Source organism: Delphinus delphis, chromosome 19 (genome assembly GCF_949987515.2).
Source record: "Delphinus delphis chromosome 19, mDelDel1.2, whole genome shotgun sequence".
Taxonomy (NCBI): Eukaryota; Metazoa; Chordata; class Mammalia; order Artiodactyla; family Delphinidae; genus Delphinus; species Delphinus delphis.
Window position 1 is genome coordinate 30,947,548 of NC_082701.1, and position 22,086 is coordinate 30,969,633.

At 44.0% G+C, this 22,086-nt stretch overlaps 1 protein-coding gene across 4 annotated transcripts; it reads left to right on the forward strand.

Moving 5' to 3' along the window:
• The first annotated feature begins 779 nt into the window (after positions 1-779).
• VEZF1 (vascular endothelial zinc finger 1) lies at positions 780-16,880 on the forward strand. Of its 4 annotated transcripts, none has more exons than XM_059997704.1 (6): positions 780-1,332; positions 6,049-6,743; positions 7,504-7,567; positions 8,606-8,807; positions 10,289-10,423; positions 13,510-16,880. In XM_059997704.1, exons 1-6 carry the CDS (start codon positions 1,300-1,302, stop codon positions 13,935-13,937), a joined length of 1,557 nt encoding a protein of 518 aa, XP_059853687.1. In that variant the 5' UTR covers positions 780-1,299; the 3' UTR covers positions 13,938-16,880. The 4 variants fall into 4 exon arrangements, with proteins under 4 accessions (XP_059853687.1, XP_059853689.1, XP_059853688.1 ...); XM_059997706.1 differs by having other exon boundaries at positions 781-1,332; positions 8,624-8,807; XM_059997705.1 differs by having other exon boundaries at positions 782-1,332; positions 10,292-10,423.
• The last annotated feature ends 5,206 nt before the right edge of the window (positions 16,881-22,086 follow it).

Genomic DNA, 22,086 nt, shown 5'->3' on the forward strand with positions numbered 1-22,086 from the left:
TGAGATAAGAGACAGTCGGTTATGAAAGAAGTTGAAGTCTTGAAATAATGTGACCATCTGTGGAATTTTTTAAAGCCAGAGTTTACAAAAATATCACTGATAGAGGCTGCCTCCTCATTTCCCGCCACAGGAGACTTCTTGGACTGGAGGCACTTGTTTAATAACAGCTTGTCTTTGATAGAAAATGTTCAGGGCATCATCGTACAAAGTTCCAGTAGCAGTGACGCCTACACGGAAGACTTGGAACTGCAAACAGAGGCTGGGGTCACCTCAGTGACAACTGGCGCTGTCCAACCAGAAGTTCGATTCTTGTTTTGGGGGGTGAGGAAGTAGACTGTACTAAAGCACTAAAACAATTTTTTGTCTGTACTTTCTCTTTAATTAAAAAAAAATATTTTTGTTGGCGGGAGAGGGGGGTGTTCGATAGAATTTCACATCATATCTGGAGTTAAGAAGAGGATGGGGAAGCTCAGCCCTTCACCCAAGAATAACCCAGTAATGACACCTCTACGCGTGGGAAGTGTTTCCCTCCGCACAGGGAGGATCTGAGGCTGCACCCCAGTGGGATTCCCTGCTTGAGTTGGAAGGCCACTCAGAGGTAGATGCGTATCCAGCAAGAGTGCGGAAGGTTTCGCTGGAATGAAATACCAGAGGGGAAAGACACTGCAAGTCGAAGGGGCTTCCCCCAGTTTGGAGGTAGGGGCTGTGCTGCGCGAAAGGAACTGAAGAGCCCGGGGGCCACCGTGGCCTGTGCCTTCCGCTGAGGGCCTGAGAGGGACGCGATGCTGTCGGGCACCGGGTTTGAGTCACGGGAGCTGGCCCGGCCGTGCCCAGCGAGCCAGCGCCAGACCCTGGCGTCCTCCATCTTCTCTCCTGAGCTCCCCCTGTTCCAGCTGCCTGAGCCACGGACCGCAGCACCACACACCCCCGCGGGGGGGGACGCCGCGCCCCATCCCCGCCCCCGGCCCCACCCCAGCCCCCCCGCGGGGGCCCTGACCCCACCGCCCGCAGGCACTGGCTGAGCTCCGAGGCGGCGAGCGGGCCGCGGGGACGCCCGGGAGGGGTCCGGGCCACTGGGGGCGGCGGCGGCCGGGTCGGGGCTCCCCCCCCGCCCGCGCTCGCCGCGGCGGTGGTGCGTCCCGGAGGTTACCGGAAGTGGCCGCGCTCGGCGCTGCCATGTTGAGGAGCCGCCGCTGCCGCTGCCGCCGCCGCCGCCGCCGCTTTGTTGTCGCCTCCTCCGCCTGAGGAGGCTCCCCGAGCGGGGGGGAGTGGGGAGGAGGGGGGTCGGCCGCTGCAGCCATGGAGGCCAACTGGACCGCGTTCCTGTTCCAGGTACGGGGGGCCCCCCCCGGGGGGGACACGGGGGGGACAGGGGGGCCGGGCCCGGGGCTGGCGGGCGGGCGGGCGCTCCTCCTCCCCTCCCTCCCGGCTCCGCTCTCCGGCCCGGCCTTAATCCCCCTTTGTTTTTCCGCCCGCCCGCCTCGGCGGAGCGGGGCTGCTGAGGTGAAAGGAGGCGGCCTCACGGGGTGCGGGGAAGAGAGCAGGCCTCGGGGTGACCCCCGGTCCCCCCCCAGCACACAAACACACACGCGCACACACACACACACACCCTTCCCTCCCGCCCTGAAGGGGAAGGGAGGAGGCCGGTCGCTGTCACCAGCCGCGGCCCAGAGAAAGGAGGGCGCCGGGCCGCTGGATAGCGCGGTCCGCTCGGCCACGGCGCGCCGGGCCCGGGCCCGCACCGTGGGGTGAGGGGGGTCCCCGGGTCCTGCTCACTTCCCCCCCACTTCATCCATCTTTTCGCTCGCTCTCCGTTCTCTTCACCTCCCTGTCTTCTTTTTGTGTGTATATGTTGACTTTCTGACAAGCCCCCCCGCTCGAGTCCCCGCGAATAGCGGGTATCCTTGGGCTCCCCGCCACTCCCCCTTCCCGCCGCCCCCCTCATGTTTACCCAGTTGGGGGGTGCTGTAAGCGTGTATCCCCTCCCCAAACTTTTTCGTTGGATTTACGTGTTTTCATTCCCAAGCCAGTGCCGAGCCTTGGCAGCTGACACCCTCTCCCTCTGTCCAGCTCTACCGCCGTCCCATTCAGCCCGGGGAATCCCCCGGCCGGGGGTGGGGGGGGCGGGGGCCCGGCACTCCGGGAGGCCCCACCTTCTGCTGGGGCGCGTTTCTCTCTCGTCCCACCTTTAGCGTTTCCTCCAACCAAGTGGGGGAGACGGCCAGTGGAGAGAGCAAACAAAGTCCGCTTACAGAGCCCCCAGATGAGTCATTCGTGGGGTGTTGGTCTTCACTTTTTGCAAGAAACTTGAAGGTGACTGTAGCCGATGCGTTGGCAACCTTCTTGCCCGCCCATCTGAGGTGGGGACCCCTATTTGGAAGACCTAGAACTTATTTTTTCCCCGCTTCGTTTCTGTTTGAAAACGAAGCACTTAATGGGCAGTAGTAATGAGCTCACGGGGAAACTTAGGAACCGGAGGTTAGGAAGCTCGTCACTTTAAGTGCGTTCTTCCCGCCTCTCTGAGTTATTTTCCTTCTTTGAATAACTTCGTGAAATCCCAAATGCGTAGCTTGGGCGCTTGAGACCTTTTGGAACTAACCAGGAACGGATGCAGAATTTTCAAAAAAAATCCTCCCAGCCACTGGACCCATCCCAGTGGAGTTAATATAAGGAACTGGATAATTCAAACAGTGCCTACTGTGTAGAGATGGTTTATTGTTTTAAGACATATTCTTTCGAGTGTGAGTAATTTGATTTTTAAGTAATTGAAATATATTCGGGCTTCTTAAAATTGAACATACCCAAAATTACGGAATTCACTAACTTGGCCCTTATTGTGATCTTGTATTGTTTTAACAAGTGCTTTGATGAGCTTGATAATGTGATAAGTCAACGTAAAAATGCATTGGAAAAAAATGATACATAACTAGCTTGCATCCAGGTTGGTGTAAAGGTGGCAAATGCCCTCTCTAGAAAAAGCTTTCAAATGGTCATTTTAAAATATGGGATTAATGGGCCACTGCAGTGATTTTTCACATGAGGAATGATTTAGATTTACCATATTAAACGTGCTCTCAATGGAGATTGGAAAAAAACGAGAGTTCTTTATGTAAAGGAAAACCCCGTAACTAATTTTTGGAAAACTAGTTGAAAAATCTTTTGGAATACTTTTATTATTCTTTTCCTGGGGAAAGCAAATGCCAAGCATTTAATGATCAACTTTTTAATTAGATTTTATATTATTTAATTTTTTTCAGCTATTAAAATCTTTTTTTCCACCTGATGGAGAAGTGTGAAAGCTAATATTTGATCCTGGGCTTGGCAATGTGTGCAGTGAAAATTGTTGGAAAACTTATAATTTAGAGCCGAGGACAGTTGAATGGGTAAAGAGAATATTTCAGTCTTTTCTCTGGAAAGGTATGAATAGACTTACTCAGTTCCAGTTTTAAGTAATTTTCACTGGGGAAATGGAGAGTTAAACTCTCTCATTTGTTTCCTGGAGCATCCTGTTGAATTTATATTTTAAAACAATTTAATACCTGCTTGCTTTCCAAATAACCTGGTGGAAAGTGAAACCCATATCTGTTAAAGTGTTTGATGAATGATTCTCCTAATAGGACATTCAAGATATGACTCACTGATGCCAGTTTCCTTCAGAACAAAATCTTTTACCCTCTGGCACTGGAGATTTCATGGTGCCATATCCTACCACCCTGGGTGATGAAATAACATTTCTGTTTTGTTTTTTTTTGCCAGCCCCAGAAGAGGAAAGCTTGGGCAGGGTTAAAAAAGCCTTGCAGTTGAAAGAGATGGGAGATAAAATTAAAACTTTGGTTTGATGATGCTAGTCAAATAAAAGTCTACCCAGAAGTTATATATTTTTAAAAATCACTTAACGGAAGGCAGGCCATGGTTGTTATTTTACTCTGTCTCTCCCTCAGAGAACAAGTTGGGGAAACCCAGTTCCCCTCTTAGAAGGCTTCATATAGAAGTGTGGGGATCCTAGGAATCCTCAGAGAGTGATTCCCGTAGTGGGCGAGGCATTCTACAGCATTTCACCCGAGAAGCAGGGACCTGGTGTGACCCTCCTGTGAGAGTGAGCTTCAGCAATGCTGTAAAAATACTTTATGTTGCCACAGACATCTGAATTGGTAAAATGGCAGTAAGTGCTTTTAGTACTCCATCGAACTAATGGTTGTTTAGAATTGAAAAATGCCTCTGAACACTATAAGTCTGAACTTTGTCCAGAAGATTTGCTTTCCCTATTATCTGATCTGTTAGCCTTTGAAATTGTATATCTTGAGCTATCTTCAGCTATTAACCGTTTGTATACTGTACGGAAGCTTGGGCATCCTACAGCCAGGTTGGAAAGGGGGTAAGATTAGAGTCCAAATTCTATAAAGTTTTTACTAAAGTCACTTGGGTAGACCCTGACAATTACAGGAGCTCCATAAATTAAATTAAAAGTGGACTCAGTGTGAGCACTAAGTCCAGAAAGATACTCATAAGTAAGCACACAATTTCTATGAGTACTTCCAGGACTCAAAGGAAGATTCAGTCAAAATAGTTAAATTGAAAGTGGTTAACTCTGGATATGACACCTCCTGATGATTTAGGGAAGTCTGGTTCTAGGCTTAGCTGTTGTGCTGCTATCAAGTAAACATGGAGCTGTGTGTGGTAGGTGTTCTTATTCGTCAGGAGAGGAGCTCTGTGTGAGTGTGTCTGTGTGTCTCCATATTTTTTTACTTAATGGAGTGTAATGTAGAACTTAGATTTAGAGTGAAAAGGGTAAATAAGTGTCTAGAGTGTCTGAGATGATGGGATGGGCCCTTCCTAGGACACTGTATGCTTAAAATATTTGGAACTCTTACCTCTGAGTGCATGTATCCTTTTAGGATGACAAAACTCAAGCATAGGGGCTTGAGCTCACTGTCCAGAGTTTCAAAAATAATGTTGATCAAATACAGCATATTAGGAAGAACTATTTCAGGAATTTTTTCCCATCATTTCCTAAATGTTAATCAGTATAGAGGTATGGAGAATTTTGGAAGAATCAAAACCAAGTGAGTAACTACTCATAAATACCAAGAACCTGACCCACAATGAAATTTTGGTTTCAGTGCAGCTAAAGAAAATTTCCAAACATTGTCCAGCTCCCAGTTTTGGAGTGGAAAAGCACTTTATAACAGCAAATGTCCAATACTTTAACTCGCCCTACCACTGCTAGAAGAAGATGAAAATGAAAGGAATTTAAATTATTTATAGTTTGTTCTTTCTTATTAGTCTGAGTTTAGGGTTTGAACAGCTAGTGTTGCTAAAGGATGCAGACTTCTAGTGTAAGATTAAATGAACTGAGAAACAATTGACAGGTGTTTGCTGGGGGCTGCCTTCACAGATGCCTTCCAGGATGATTAATAGCAGATTCCATTTCAACCAAATCTTTTAGTAGAGTTAAGTGGAAACTTTAAAAGTAAACTTAACCACTAGCATATGTATTCAGAGACCTAGATTCCTTGTATTACTTAGCAACAGCCTCTTTCCTCGGTCACTGAGAGTTTGTGATGGAAGGGGAGAGACATCTATTTTCCTAGGTAAAATAGACAAGTAGATGATTACATGTCTATATGTGTATGTGTGAGTGTGTGGCTTGTGGATTACTGCAGTAAGGTACTGTTAAATAGTTAAGTCTGGAGTGTAATTTTTTTGACAAGTTATTTAAACTTGGTCTCAGCACTGACAGACTAATGCAGACTCATTTCATCAGCTGGTATGTCCCTTATGAACCAGGGTGGTGTGTAGTTTAGTCAGCTGTTTGAAAGCAAGATCACTGTCAGCAACTTACTTGCAAAAGTTTTGTGTCTGTGCAGTGATTTTAATGCTTTGTATTGGGAGCTCTGAGAGTAGCTAGGTGGTTGCTGGATCTCTGCTGCAGAGAGTAGCTTACAGGCTCCTTGATTGTTTCTTCTGGTCTCTATTGTCTGAAGCATGTTGAATTTTGAAGGTCATTGTGAGAGGCTGAATTTCTGAAGTGTAAATGTTTGGTTTTAGGCCCACGAAGCCTCCCATCACCAACAGCAGGCAGCACAGAACAGCTTGCTGCCCCTCCTGAGCTCTGCTGTGGAGCCCCCTGATCAGAAACCATTGCTTCCAATACCAATAACTCAGAAACCTCAGGCTGCTCCAGAAACATTAAAGGATGCCATTGGGATTAAAAAAGAAAAACCCAAAACTTCCTTTGTGTGCACTTACTGCAGTAAAGCTTTCAGGGACAGCTATCACCTGAGGCGCCACGAGTCCTGCCACACAGGCATCAAGTTGGTGTCCCGGCCAAAGAAAACCCCCACCACGGTGGTTCCCCTTATCTCCACCATCGCTGGGGACAGCAGCCGAACTTCGTTGGTCTCAACCATTGCAGGCATCTTGTCAACAGTCACTACATCTTCCTCGGGCACCAACCCCAGCAGCAGTGCCAGCACCACAGCTATGCCCGTGACGCAGTCTGTCAAGAAACCCAGTAAGCCTGTCAAGAAGAACCATGCTTGTGAGATGTGTGGGAAGGCCTTCCGAGATGTGTACCACCTCAATCGGCACAAGCTCTCCCATTCGGACGAAAAGCCCTTCGAGTGTCCTATTTGTAATCAGCGCTTCAAGAGGAAGGACCGGATGACTTACCACGTGAGGTCTCACGAAGGAGGCATCACCAAACCCTATACTTGCAGTGTTTGTGGGAAAGGCTTCTCGAGGTACTGCATTTTGCTTTGCTTTTTTTTTCATTATGGTATCAGTACGATCTCTGCGTGATCTAGAAGGTTTATGTGAGAATAGATATTTGCAGGCCTGTGTTATTAGAGGAGATTGGTGACAGATAAAGTATTACACCTCCAGGTCTAATTCCAGTTTGGTGTGGCTGACAAGTGGTGACATAGTGATTAACTTACTATTTCATTTAAGAAGTGCCTTGGTGGACTCAGGCCTTCTTTCGGCACATCAGTACTTCTTATCACTGCGAAACCATCAGTTTTCAATTCATTTGGGTGGCTGGACATGAGATTCACTGCACAAACCAAAGAAACATATCCTGGAAGTTGGGATGACCTTGGAATCTCTTAAAACTTTTAAGAGAACGTTTTTTTCCATTTTTCTGTGGTTACTAACATTTCACTAATTTTCATTTTTAAAGGCTTTTAAAGTTAATGTAGTAGCAGTTGTCTCTGGCAAGTGTTAGGACTAAACTTTGGGTATTTTGTAATTGTAAAGAATCAAGACCTAATATGATTTGATGTTGACTAGGAAAGAAAATTAACAGGTATAAAGGACTAAGACTTTTGTTTATGGTAAGAGAGGTAAGGAGGCTTGCACTGGGGGGTGGGGGAGTTGGTAATTCTGCTGTCTTTCTTTAAAATGTCCCCCACCCATGTCTGCCAAGCATGTAAACATCACAGTAAGTAGCATTTCTCTATGTGTGTTCCATTACATCTTCTGTTGAAACTCTCTCTTTCACAGGCCTGACCACTTAAGCTGTCACGTAAAACATGTCCATTCAACAGAAAGACCCTTCAAATGCCAAGTAAGAGTTAAAATGACTTATCCTTAGTGTAGCACTTAATGCACATTATCCAGAAGGTCTGAGCCAGTCAAATCTCACCTTTCTTGAATAGTCGTAAAATCACTGACTTGAGTAAATGTGGTCCATTTGAATTCTGGTTTTATAAAATATAAATGACAGCTTCTATTTCTGTGAGGCAAGACCATTTAAAAATGTAAATGTTGTTTTTGTTAAGCTACATTTCATTTTCCTTGGGCAACAGTATTTATTGTTATAAGAAAAAAAATTTATTGTCTTGCAAAGGTCGTTTATTTGAAAAGAATAAATGAATGAAGTGTTTTAAATTAACTTCTGGGTTGATGATTGAGGTTGTTTTAACCATAATCTAAGAAAATATGAATTTTCTCCCAAATGTTACCACTTACTGGATTTTTGTCTGCTATCGCCAAATTGGAGCATTCTCTAATGACATAAGTTGTGGTAATGAAGAGGTTAAGAATCTTGCTAAATGAAATGACCGTGTTAGGCGTCAGTAATTCTGGTTTTTTGCTGGAAGTCTTTTTGTGCTCCTTTCAGTTAAATTTTGTTAATGACTGATTTTATTAAGTAAGTGATTCGAATTCTAAGAAAAATCCAATTGGAGGAAGGAAGCTAGTGTCATTGAGTGATTACCTGTCATGAGGCTTTGGGCCAGGCTCTTAATCCACCAGTAATTTTGTGAGGTAGGTATTATTTTCATTTTACAGATGAAATAAATTCAGATAGGTTAGCTAACTTGCTGAGTATTACATTGTTTAGTGAGTCAGGGAGCTGGATTTAAATCCGGGTTTAACTGACTCTACAGCTCACATCTTTCACTACTCTGTTGATATTTTTTTCTTCCCCTCAAAATGTAAGAGTCTAAAATTCACCAGGTGTTTTATCGTGAGTACAATTCTAGGTAACACATGCAGTTAAAATTCAGCTAACTCAGTCTGCTTGCTGACATGAGTAGGGTAATACCTAGAATATAACGTACTTTAAAATGAGTAGAACAGGATAGTCTATATTTAAAAAAAGTTTTCCTCCCTCATGCAGACGTGCACTGCTGCCTTTGCCACCAAAGACAGACTGCGGACACACATGGTACGCCACGAAGGCAAGGTATCCTGTAACATCTGTGGGAAGCTCCTGAGCGCAGCATACATCACCAGCCACTTAAAGACACACGGGCAGAGCCAAAGTATCAACTGTAATACATGTAAACAAGGCATCAGTAAAAGTAGGTGACACTTCAAATTGTATTTCTTTTTTTTTTTTTTTTTCTTGCAGTACGCGGGCCTCTCACTGTCGTGGCCTCTCCCGTTGCGGAGCACAGGCTCCAGACGCACAGGCTCAGCGGCCATGGCTCAAGGGCCCAGCCGCTCCGCGGCATGTGGGACTTTCCTGGACGGGGGCACGAACCCATGTCCCCTGCGTCAGCAGGCGGACTCTCAACCAGTGCGCCACCAGGGAAGCCCAAATTGTATTTCTTTTGCGTTTCAGATTGATGGAATCTAGATTTTTTTTTTTATAATATATTGAAGATATTTTCACCTGTGTTCTCAGGACTATATTAATGTTCACCTTACTTGTTTCCTCCTGTTGCTAAAGTATGCAAACACGCGTCAATGGACGGTGTATATTAGTGTTGGAAATACACTTTACGTACATGTATACAGGCAACAATGATAAACTCTCCACTTATTTTGCTTTTAATCCTGTACTGTCTACTAATAACGTCCAAGTTAGAAGAGCACAATTTCCCTGCAGCTATTTTTCAGTGTGTCCCTTCTTCTATGGGGTTTGAATAAAAAGCTTTAGTGTGTTAGGATCGTGGCAGCAGAAGCCATACTAGGAAGCTGCATCTTATGCCAGGCAATTTTAACTGATGTTATTTAATGTAAGGAAGATTCTCAGGCACGAGTGCCCCCTAACTCCTGATAGTATTAATAACATGTCCTTCATAACCTAAAGATAAAAGCAGTGTTACATAATTTTACTTCTCAAACCCAAATCTATAGAGAAAAGGGATAGCGTACCCATTTGAACGTTTAAATGCTTTGCTTACCTTAAATTCAGAGTTGAAAAGATAGAATATTCCAGGGACTTGTGGATAAAATTCAATACTTGCATTTACCCAGGCTTTTTTCTAAGATCTCCCTAACCATCAGAAGAAAGTGTTTTCCTAATTCTGTATTCTATTATATATGTACTTCATGCAGCAGAAACATCAGATTCTCAGAATAGGTGGCCAAAAGTGAATGGGAAAGAATGGTTAATGTGTTTCAATCTCATTCGTTTTTGCTTCCTTGTAAGTACATTGGGTTTATTATCTAGCACGTCAAACTTTGTTAACTTTACAGAAATTTACTTTTAATGTACATCGTTGTGGTCAGGTAACTAACTATGTTACATATTTTGATGAGCATTAATTATTCCATGCTAATATTACCCAAGTTCCATTCTAAAAGATACTTGCTTTTTAATGTAGCAAAGAATTCTTTTATGTTGGTTTTCCCTAGCTCTCTGGAGTTTTAAAATTTATCCGTTTTGACCAGTAGAGACACAGCAGCACAAAAGATGTACTATAGTAAAAAACTATCAGGTCAAATGATAAAGATCATAGAGGCATGAGGAGTCAAAGTATCTAAGTTCAGATTTTGAAAAAATAGCCACACTTTTTCCAGGTAAATAATAGCGTTTCTGTCTTTGTCTTTGGAGCAGCGTGCATGAGTGAAGAGACCAGCAGCCAGAAGCAGCAGCAGCAGCAGCAGCAGCAGCATGTGACGAGCTGGCCAGGGAAGCAGGTAGAGACACTGAGACTGTGGGAAGAAGCTGTCAAAGCAAGAAAGAAAGGTAAGATGAGGCATCCAGTGCTCACAGCGTGGCTAGTGTTTTCATCTAGTATGCCAAGTAACAAAGTAAAACAGCCACAGCTTAGAGAATTCGGCTTTATGGAAACACTTTAAGGAGATACTGTATGCTAGGAGATACCTGGTAAAGTTATTAGCAACAAAGCTTCCAAGCTTCCAAGTAAGTTTTTTTTACTAGGAAATAAAAATTCTTAGTACTTCTTGTCAGGTTCTTTCTTGTGACTTAATTTTGTTACACATTTGTAGCCAAATTTGGTCCTTTGCTGTGTACGCTCAGAGTTCCTTTTTATGTTCATTTTTATGTCAACCTTCATGCATTAAAGGCTCCTTTTTGTGTTTTTAAAATAGTCCCACTCTTAAAGGTAGATGAAATATCCTTATGTGTACATAAGTTCATTTTCTTACAACTGTGTTATTTTCTGCTCTTTAGTGTTCTTTCTGAATTGTATTATTTATTACATATTTCAGACTCTATAACGCTGATGTCTTTTTTCTCGGTCTCACCCTTAATCTAATTCAGTCTGTCACTGGGGCTGGCATTAGCTTAACATGTATGTACTTCAGTTGTTAGTGACTTTACTGTAATTGTTACTAAAACTGGGCATGGTTTGCTTTTCTCTCATATATATCTTATAAAGAAGCAGTTGGAGTATCGGTTTTCAGCACAGTTTTTTAACTTAGTAGTTGTAGCTTTGGCTTCTGGACTACTGTGCAGCCATTTCAGTTAAATCATTTTGTCAATGTATCATCAGCCACAGGACAGATTGCTAAATTCCGTTTTGCCTTCCCCACCCTTGTCATGTCTTACTGTTTTATTTTAAATTCATAAGGAATCCCCTGCATGTAGGCTGTGCTGTAATTCCTTTGCTGTGTAGTTTCTTCCATCCTTTGCGTTCATGTAGTGCAGCTATTCCCTTCCTCAGATCCCTTCTAAACATTCTGTACTTGGAAAAAGATAAAAGGAATAGCTTTTCCATATATCTACTGGCACTGGAGGAAAGAATGCAGCAGTTCAGATAGGCTTTCCACTTTGCCTCAGATGCTGCTTATTCCTATCTTCCAAATGAATATTTGTCATTATTTTGATTAAATATTTTGTGATAAAGAGAAGGGATGGAGAATGGTGGGTAGGGGAGAAAAATTTATATGTGTGTATGTGCCGTGATAATTGCATAGTGGGTTGAAAGCGAAGGTTGAAATACGAAGGATGCTTTGCTCAGAGAAGAAGTAAAAGTGTTTAAGTTACAGAAAGGGATAGGGTTAGATTAAAAAGAAAATGAAGGGGAGGTGGGGAGATGGCACACCCACCAAGTAAGTGAAAGCTTATTTGGTGAAAACAGGAGGAGAATATTTTTAGCATGCTACCATCACCTCAAAAGTGAGTCGGTTTTCTCCCTCATTCTTTTCTTCTGCACTCTTCTGTTTGGTATTGTATTTCAGTGTGCTTGCACAATAAGACTCAGTTGTTTAGCTCATCTTCTGATCTGCGTGAAACAAAATGCTATTGTATTCCCATTTGTTGCATGAATCTCTTTGGAAACGACCACTGATGTTAGAAACTTCTGTGTTCATGTTAGTAAATGTCACGTCTGGGGGGAGAAGAGACTCCTGACCTGAAAACCTGAACTTGAATCAGCATGTCCCTTTTAAATATTGGGCTTAAATAAGGTAATATAAGTTTCCAAACCTGGATGACAATGAGATCATCATCTCAGCAGCTTTTTAGATAGATAGATATCCAGGTTCCATCTAAATCTCACAATTGAATTTCCTGGGAAGCAGTTTTTTTCAAAAAAACCTCCCTAGGTAAATGATTTTGATCATCAGCCAGGTTTGGGAATCCCTGATACAGAGTATGGAGCAATGCCAAGGTTACATCATGCTCATCAAGGAAGGGCTGCTCATTGACTCAAGGGTCCACCTGAGGTGATTTGACCATGCGTGGCCTGTGGGCAGACCTCCATCTTTAGTCTCAAATGCATTTCTCCGTTTTGACAGCCAAGTCACAGCCAGCACCCCCATCTGTCTTCTTACTGCACTTTTCTGACACACCAGCAGGTGGTGCTGAATTTTGTTGCGGGGTGGTGTAAGGGGTGTCACCTGTGAGGGAAGTTTTCCTTAAGAAGTGCCCAGGCTTTGCTGATAACAAGGACCAGGGTCCCCCAGCTCACTGCAGGGTCTCCTAGCCTGGCTAGTCCCCCTTGGTATGGCTGGTGGTGTGTGGAATACATATAGTTAAATGACACCAGGCATAAAGTAGGTGATTATGTTAGCCTCAGAAAGAGAAGAAGATACGGGAGCGGGGAGGAGAACATAAACCTACTGAGGGATACTTGTTCATTCTAAACAACGTTAAGAAACAACCAGAAACAACAGGATTATTTAACTAAAATGATTTTTCTAAGACTGAAATAAACAGATGATATTAAAACAGCTTGTTTATCCATCCCAACTTAATGGAGTTTTAAAACCTTAACAGAATGTGGCTTCACCTCTGAGAAGGCTTTAGAGTACATAGCATCGAGGACACACACCTCTCTCTGCTAGTTACAGTATGCCTTGTGAGAAGATTTTTCTGATTAACTGTTACTGTGTAACCATCTGCCCAGCTCTGTGTAAACAAGCTCTTCCAGCCTGGCCTGTGGGTGCTTGGTTCTTCCCGGGAAAGTCTTTAGAATTCAGAGGAACTACATGGAAGTGGTAGTGAGAAAACTTAGCCCTACTTGATATCTCTGCCCCCCAGAGTGCCTTGCAGAAATTACCTGATCTTCCAGCATCACTGTGAGGTAGGTAAGTAAATCTAAACTCCAAACCAAAAGCACCAAGGCTAAGCCAGTTGCCTCAGTCTTGTGAAAGGCACAGCATCGGAAGAGATCTGCTCCTGTGCTGGGATTCCTGGCCCCCAGTCTTGTGCTCAGAAGGATCCTCCCTTCCTGTTGACCACAGGGTAGAAAACTATAATTTAATTTATTAAATGTTTGTCCTTTTTAATTAAAAGAAGTTGATTCAGAAACTGAATTGTGTTCACTGTTTTGAGAGTCTAAAGGCCCTTTTGTCTTCTTATTTTAGAAGCTGCTAACCTGTGCCAAACCTCCACGGCTGCTACGACACCTGTGACTCTCACTACTCCATTCAATATAACGTCCTCTGTGTCGTCTGGGACTATGTCAAACCCAGTCACAGTGGCAGCTGCAATGAGCATGAGAAGTCCAGTAAATGTTTCAAGTGCAGTTAACATAACCAGCCCAATGAACATAGGGCACCCTGTGACTATAACCAGTCCATTGTCCATGACCTCTCCTTTAACACTCACTACCCCAGTCAACCTCCCCACCCCCGTCACTGCCCCAGTGAATATAGCACACCCTGTCACGATCACGTCTCCAATGAACCTGCCCACGCCTATGACGTTAGCTGCCCCTCTCAATATAGCAATGAGGCCTGTAGAGAGCATGCCTTTCTTACCCCAAGCTTTGCCTACATCACCACCTTGGTAAACAGTATTATAAAATCAAAATATGGGTTCAAGTAAATATTTACCAGCAACTTACTTTTAGTTTATTAAAGCAAAAAGTAAACCATGAAATTGGGAGATTTATTACATTAGTTAATAATAGTGTAGTAGCATTATTCTCCAATTTGGCTGGGATTGTTCAAAGTAGGGTGTGTATGTCACTTATCACTGGACCACTTTAGTTTAATCAGAAATTCCTTTTAGCTGACAGCATTGCTTAAACAGGATAGTAGTTGGCAAGATGAAAGCCGGAATTAAAACCAATCATGAAAAAGCAAAACCCATTTCAAAATTAAAAAGCAGCATTACTGTTTTTGATCCCAAGAAATCATTTTATTCTGAACACTAGCAGAACTCTTCTCCCCATATATACAAGGTGGATGGCTGATTTTAACCTGAAGTTCTAAATCCAGGGATTGAGAGCTAGTGTAAAATTGTCTGTGTTTATTGTTTTTATGAGTAAATACATGCATTGTCATAATAAAATGCATTTCAGAGAATATGCATTTTACCTTTGGGAATATGTTAATTTCAGGCAGCATTCCCTATGGGAAAGGTGATACCAGCTCTGATATGCAAAGCATATGATAATTTATCATTCTATCTTCAACATATAATAGGGATTGTGACCTGATATTTGGAGATGTAAATATTGCTCAGCATACTAATCCTGATGGAATATAGCATTGTAGTTGACTTTTTTAAAAAACTTAAAAAAACAAACAAAATATACACATTGTGTTTTGGTAAGAAAAGGCCGCAGCTGACAGAGGAGAAGTCAAGTGTGCGGACAGGCAGACTCCTAACAAACAGAGGCCAATGGGACTCCTATTCAGGGGTCAAGGAGTACTTTGTAACAGTTAAAATATATTGCTTTAATTGGAAGACGCTGGAGGCACTGGGATGTGATATGCCCCTCTCTCTCCCAATCAGAGCCTGTTGATATTTCAACAGGGAAAGGTGTGTTAGTTGCTCACTAGAGTTTATGTCTTATATTAAATTGTATACAGTTTTTATTCTAACCACTAACTAGGTAGTATGCCCCTTCAGAACAAGCAGAGTGTATCTTTTTTTTTTAAGTTCTCCTTCTGTTTCTTAAGTATTGTGCAGATTTGTTCAACTTTGTAAATATGGACATCACTTTTTGTTCTTTGAGAAAACACTTGTATCAGCTTTGTCGGGTTTTCAGGGAGACAGCTGTCTGCACTCCCTGCAGAAATCCAGCAATGATTGTGCACGTTAAGACATGTGCTTTTTATTTCTTAGCAGGATGTTTTATCTCTGTACATAGTACAAAGTAGAAACCAAAAGCTAGGGAGACAGATACTCTTTACACCATCATGTCACACATTCATGTTTTTAAAGCATTGTGTTTTGAAAAAGAAGTTACTAAAACCAAGGCGCTGTGATTATTTTTTCAGTTGCAATATGTTTTGGGGTTTTTTTCCTTTTTTTAATCTTGCAGTTAAGAGAAATGGACATTAGTTGTGTTAATCTTGCAGAATGTTTGCAGGACTGACTATCAAACTGGATGACTTCCATTTATACCCCACTGTGTCAGTTCAAGCATCAAAATACCTTGCATCTGAGGCAGACTTCCTACATCAGGGACAGGTATCTGTGTGTCATTATACAAAACAGTTCGAGGGGGTTGAACTACGTAGTAAAAAAGTAAAATAAATAGTACTTAGTGTAAAATAATTTTATAAATGATCTTTTGTACTTTAGGACATTAAATTGTACAACTTTTGTATATATAAAAGCTTAGGAACTTTCTGTTTAGCAGGAAGGCAACACATTCCTACACTTTTAATGTATATGTTTGTTATAATGTCCATGTAAACATGCCCTATGTTTGTGCCTTTTAATTAGTTTGTCTCAATAAACAAAATGTAGAGAAAAATATGTAGCTATGACTTTGTTACAACTGTTCCTATCCACAGTACCAAAATGGTTTGTTTTTAATATGTAGAGCATTATGTGTGGACTACTGGAAGGACTCGTGTAGGGAAGGCCCATGCGTGGCCCTGCTGAGGTCTGGATTGGGCAGGTCTTGGCCACATTTGGAGGAAGCCAACGTTTCCTGGCATGCAGCCCCAGGACCGGGTTCTGGCTCTGCCCGCTAGGACCTGTCGTCTCTCTCTGGCTGGGCTGGCAATCACAATCCTCCATGATTGAGATGGCCCTGGCTTCCTCCACAATGGCCCAAGGAGCAGTCCTCAGTGGGGGCAGGTGTGGACCCTACCCCCAGGCTAGAGTGTGGTCGTCAGAACCCTAAAAGTATTAGTTCTTTAAAAAAAAAAAAAAAAAGATATATACTAGGAATGATTGCTTTATCAATTCATTGTATAATAAACAGGAGTGAGAATTCATTGTATGACTTCAGTTAAAATGATATTTTGTATGCATTCTTTATTCACTTAAGCTTGTCTGCAATAATAAACCCACGTCGTGTCTTCTTTTGGGAGGGAGAGAGTTGGCAGGCTGGGGGTGGCAGTGGGCCACTGAAAGCAGGGGCCGAGTAGGTTGTGTGGTGAAATTCTCCTGTCTTGGAACTGGAATTGAGTTTTGATGCTGACGAACTGATTCAACCAAATGTTGAAGGCAAGAAGGCCACCGCTCACGAAAAAAGCAGAGAGTTTGTTTTTCTCTTCTGGTTGTAACCTGGTTGAGAGCTTCCCCTTTATCAGATTGGCAGCTAAACAGTTGTATTAGATCATCCTCAAATCTGACATCCAGCCTGTTACGCTCTAGGGCTCGCTGCTTGGCCTACATTTGCCTTTTATTGTGTATCCATTTCCCTCCTAAGGTGTGCTCCTAAACGAAGGTTTCTATGTAAGCAGATGGATGATTTTTCCTGTCAATACCAGCACTGTATTACTAACATGCAAAAACTGCAGATTTATTTTGACAAATTAAAGTTAACCGGTCACAAACGTTATGATGGATTGCTTAATACCTCAGAAGCTTCACCATTTCACCATGATGATAGAGAAATTTTTGAAGCACTGCTTCTCCAGGTGTACACGTCTTGATATTGGGCTGGAGAGAGAGGGAAGGACTAATGTCAGGCCAGTTTGACCACCGAGAAGGGAGAGTGGAAATGCACCAGACTGGCTGCAGTAAGAGAAGTAACCTCCTCCAGTCAGCTTGAGTAAAGCCCAGAGCAGGTGGGTTTCAAACATTTCTTTGCATGCTCTAAACCCAGTTTCTTTACTTGAAAAGGATTTTAGGCTGGGTTGCCTACCCATTTATGTTCAACTAGATTCATCAGATGTCTACTGAGTACCAACAATGTGCCAGGCACTGTTAGGCACTAAAGGGCATACAAAGGTGATTAAGACATGGTTGCTGCCTCCAAGGAGGCTAAGAGAGGTATGACAAGTACCCAAGTGACAGTACCACCAGACAGCAAATCAAGATGGATCTCACACCATTTTTTAAAAAGTTTTGGATACCTACATCTGTTTCATATATAATTGAGGCTTTCCAAACTTCCTCTGATAATTGCTTTAGTCTCTTTATTGACTCAGTGAAAACAGCTGGAGGAAGAGTTCCTTATGTTGCTTTTGTCTGGAATGGGAAGTGTTATTTCACTGAATTGCTAGTTAACCGTCCTGGCTGTCCAGGTGTTTCCACTCTTCTCAAGGGGCGCTGCTGTTTGGTCCTCTCTGGAGAGACCTGGGTTCGGGATGTAGAGGGCATGGTGGAGGTTTTCCCTGTAGTATCCTCAAGTATCGTTGCCTGGAATGGTAATCACTTTCCCCTCCCAGGCTTAATAAATCTGGCCTTCAGTCCTGTACTCTTCCCTCTCTAAAGAGTCTTGTAGCCTGAAAGAATGCCATTTGTCCCCATTTGGGCCTATAAATCTCCCCCACAACTGATCTGACCCTGGCAGATTACTGGATAATCTCTCCCTGTCTTGTAAAAGTAGGGGCCAGGCAGATCAGTGCGTTATGGTTCACGGCTGAATACTGACTGAGTTTGTGCATTGATCTAGACTCCAGCTTCTCTTGGCTGCTCGCTTTTGGGCAAAGGCCCATGTAGTTCCCAAGGAAGGAATGGAGGGAGGGTCCAGGGCTCTGCTTAGGATCTTTGTGTGATCTAGCCCTCCCCTTGGACCAGCCCATCAGGGGTTGACTAGTTAGCTCTCTTCTTCCCAAGACAGGCACTTGACCCAGATCTTGGCCTTGGACCATGAGGGTCAAGTATTCTGTCATTTACAAAAACTGCCCTGTCATGGGAAGGGAATGGAGTTTCACACTTCAGATTCTGTATCACCACTGACTTGCATCATAGCTTCAGAAATTGTCTTCATCCCTGATGATCTTTAAGTTGACATCCCACCTTCCCAACTGTTAAATATCTCTTTGAAGAGTACATAGAAGAAGAAGAACTTAAAGTCAGTCTTCTTATTGTAGTGAATCCTTTCTGATGTATATAACTGCCAACCATTCAAGAAGAATTCTCTTGGGTGTTTTGGTAAATTTACATTGTTTATGGAGTTTTCTCAAAGTGAGGTCCACCTGCATTTGGCTGTGTCAGCCCTTTCACCTGAATGTCATTTTTTCCTAAGTACACCTATAAAGACCCTGGGCAAGAACTAATATGCTAACGATGGACACTTGAGGACAACTTTTCATTCTGCCTGTGAGCGATTCCTTTGGCACGGCAGCTAGAGAGGACGAGGAGACCAAGGGAAATGGAAGGGACATGCCCTTCTAGTGACTGGTCCAGCAGCTCTGTCTGGCAGTCAGTGCCCAGGTCCAAGGCTGGGAGGAGTAATGTACCAATTCCAGAGGCTGCTCATGGAGAGGGGAGCCAGCCTCAGAGACTGGGACAGGAAGCTAAGTCTTTGTCAACCTCAGGGGCAATTGGGAGGCCACCAAAGCCATGGTTCTTACTGAGTCAGCCTAAATCCACTCAGAGATCAGGCTTGAAGGAGCCTGGATCCCCAAGGCCCTTGGTCATGAGCCAAGAAATTCCGAGCTTTGTTAATGGTGGGAAAAGAGCCAGAGAGAAATCAGCTTGCTTATGAGGTGAGGGAGAGAAGGGAAAGGGGGAATTTGGAGGTTAGAAAGAGGCCCAGGGAAGGGGGAGAGAGAGAGATTTTGGAGAAATTGTCCTTGTGCTTCCTGTGGTGTCATCTCCACCCTGTCCTCCTCCCCTTTCCATGCATCTGCCCCGAGCTGGACATGATTACTCAGAGGACCCTGAGACAGGCTGCTAGTGTAAGCCAGCTGTGATGATTTCAGCTCCAGTCAATGGGCAGAAAAGAAGACATGCTCTTCTTAGCCAGAAAAAGAACAAAATCAGTAGCTGAAGAAACAGGCAAGATTCAGGTGATTAGTAGGGAATCCCCACCTGTGGTGGGGACCCAGGAGCCCCTTCCAGCTGAGGAGGTAGGGGTCCCCCTTCCTGAAATCCTAGAGCTTCATCCCAGGAGAGTAGGCCTAGACTCCAGGGTGGCCTGTCCCACACAAGTGAAGTTCTGCCACTTTGCCAACACCAGAAACTGTGGCTGTCAAGGATGTCTGAGGGAGAAGACTGGGGAGAGGGTGGAGTTGTGGAAAGAGGAAGGAGATAGAACCTTTGTATATTCTGTCCCTTAGGCCTAGAATGTCCTCCCCCAAGCAACCCTCCAACACATTTTCTCTGTTGTGAACCACTAGATATCCTTCAAAGTCTAATTAAAATGTTGTTCCCTCCGAAGCCTTCCCTGTAACTTTTAGGCAGTTGGTTCATTCCTCCTTGGTATACAGGCAGAATTGGGAGCTACCCAAATAAAGTGGAGGTAGTCCAGGGCCCCACAGAAGGGAGGCTAGTTCCTAAGTCGGACTGTATATTCCAAATGTTTTGCCACATCCCCTAAATCTCTGGTTCCAAATTAGTGGGACCGTGGCAACCTGCTGCTGACTTGCCCTTGTATCAATGAGTCCCAATGTTCAGGAAGCCCAAAACACAAGGCACCAAGTACCAAGGCCAGAAACAGCAGCAACAGGTAAGTAAGGCCCCCAGAAGATCCAGAGCAGGGCAAGGCCTGGCATAAGGGACAGCTGGGAGGTGCTGTAATATAGGGTTGCAATTAAGAGCAGGGGCTTGGAGTCTGACAGGCTGGGGTGTAAATCCAGGCTATGCCAGTGGGAACTGTGTGTCCTCGGGCAAGATATGTAACCTCTCTGGCCTCAGTTTCCTCAGCCGTAAAGCAAGGATGATAATAGTTCCAACCTAGTAAAGTTTTTGAAGATCTAATTCATGTAAAGTGCTTAGTACAGAGCCTGATATAGAGGAAGGAACCTCAGATTCAATATACTCCCCCCACCTGGTCCTCCTATACCCTATGTAGTAACAGCAACATCAATTCCCTCAGAGGCACCAACTGCGTTCTCCAAAAGAGCAAAGGAGCTGATTGCCTTCCTTCATGGCTTCCCCATCTCAGACGCTGAGATTTTAAGGATTGGCATCCAGCATGGGAGCCAGAACCTCATCTCGGGAAGGAGAAATTTAGATGGGAGACACATCTGACCAGCAGCTAATTGAAGGCTGCCCAATATGTGGCAGGGAGGGCTCAAGTTACACCGAGGGAATAGTCACCAGGTTGGGAGACATGGAAAATGTCAGGATATGTGCCTATCAGAGAAGTCGTTCCATCTCACGTCATTCACCAAGATGCACTAATATCTAGAGAAGTCGCCTGTGCAGTTTCCCTCTGCAATCTCACCATCCTGACAGTTAGTTCTTATAGCTTGCCGCTAGCCTGGCACGGGCCTGACCTCCTTCCTTCCCAAGAGGAAAGGGAGCGCCACCACCTACCCAGGCAGGATGTGGGAGAGAAGCCTGACATACTTCTCAGACCTGCTCGCTCCTAAATCAGCCGTCATCAGCTCCAACCTGTTTTCCCGAAGGCGTCCTGGACTCGGCGCTCTGAGAGAGGAGCCCCGCAGAGCGCGCGGCAAATGTGGGTTTTGTCAGGGATGAGTCAGTCAACCTACTACGGTGCCCAAACTGCCAGGCCTAACATCCGATGCCCTCCACCGTTTGGCCAAATCTACTTCGCCTGCCTCGTCTCCGCGGTCCGCGCCCCCGACCCCGCCCAGGGTAGACTACGGTTAGAGCGGAGGCAAACAAACAACTCTGGGCGTGTCAGCCCCGCCCCGACTAGAGCATTGAGGAGCCGGGATTGGTTGATGTCTCCTGCGTTCTGATTGGTCGGGTGAGGGTGCTCATTCACAGGGAGCATTGCTCCACTCCCGCTGAAGTTTACTCCAATGCTGCTTCACTTTCTACAGTCTGCACAATAGTTGTTCACATTCTATGTAAATAGATAAAATTAAGTTCTATGATGTGCTTCGCAATATAGTGTTGGCCCACTGAAGGATGGCCGAATCTGTCAGTTTATTGTATTCCATTTCCAAATCACACATGTGCCGGTGAATGGACAGAAGCTGCAGGAGGGCTGTGTTTTGCCTTTCTGGGGTGAGGCTAGGGTTTATCCCGGGATGCCATTTGCTGCGTTAGCTTTTCAGAAGAGCCATTTTCCCAGCACCGATCCTTTCTATCATCTACACTTATATTTCACATTTCCTTGCCATGCTGTTCCATATGGTAGGAATGCTTTTCCTTCTCATTCACTTTTTTTTTTTTTTTTAATGTGGTTAAATATTCCTGCTCACTAGCTCCTCTGGAGAAAAAGCTGATTGCAGGGCTTGGACAGGGAGAACACAAAGTGAACCTGGAAGAGTTCTGAAAAACTTTTTATTTGGAAATAATTTCAAACTTACAAAAAGTTGCAAAAATGAAAATAGTGCAAGAGACACCCGTATACTCTTTACCCACATTCACCTATTGCTAACGTTTTATCCCTTGCTTAATCACATATGGGCTCTCTATTTCTATATATATATATTTTTTTCCGAACCATTCCATGGTTTTATACATCATGGACCTTACCCCTAAGTACTCCTGTGTATATTTCCTAAAAATAAAGATAAGCTCTTACACCACAGTCGAGTTATTAACTTTCTACATTTACACTTATATAATACTTTTAGTTAACTTACATTCCAATTACGATCAGATTATGTCCTTGAGAGCATCTTCACTCCCAGGACAAGGCCTAGTCTAGTGTCAGG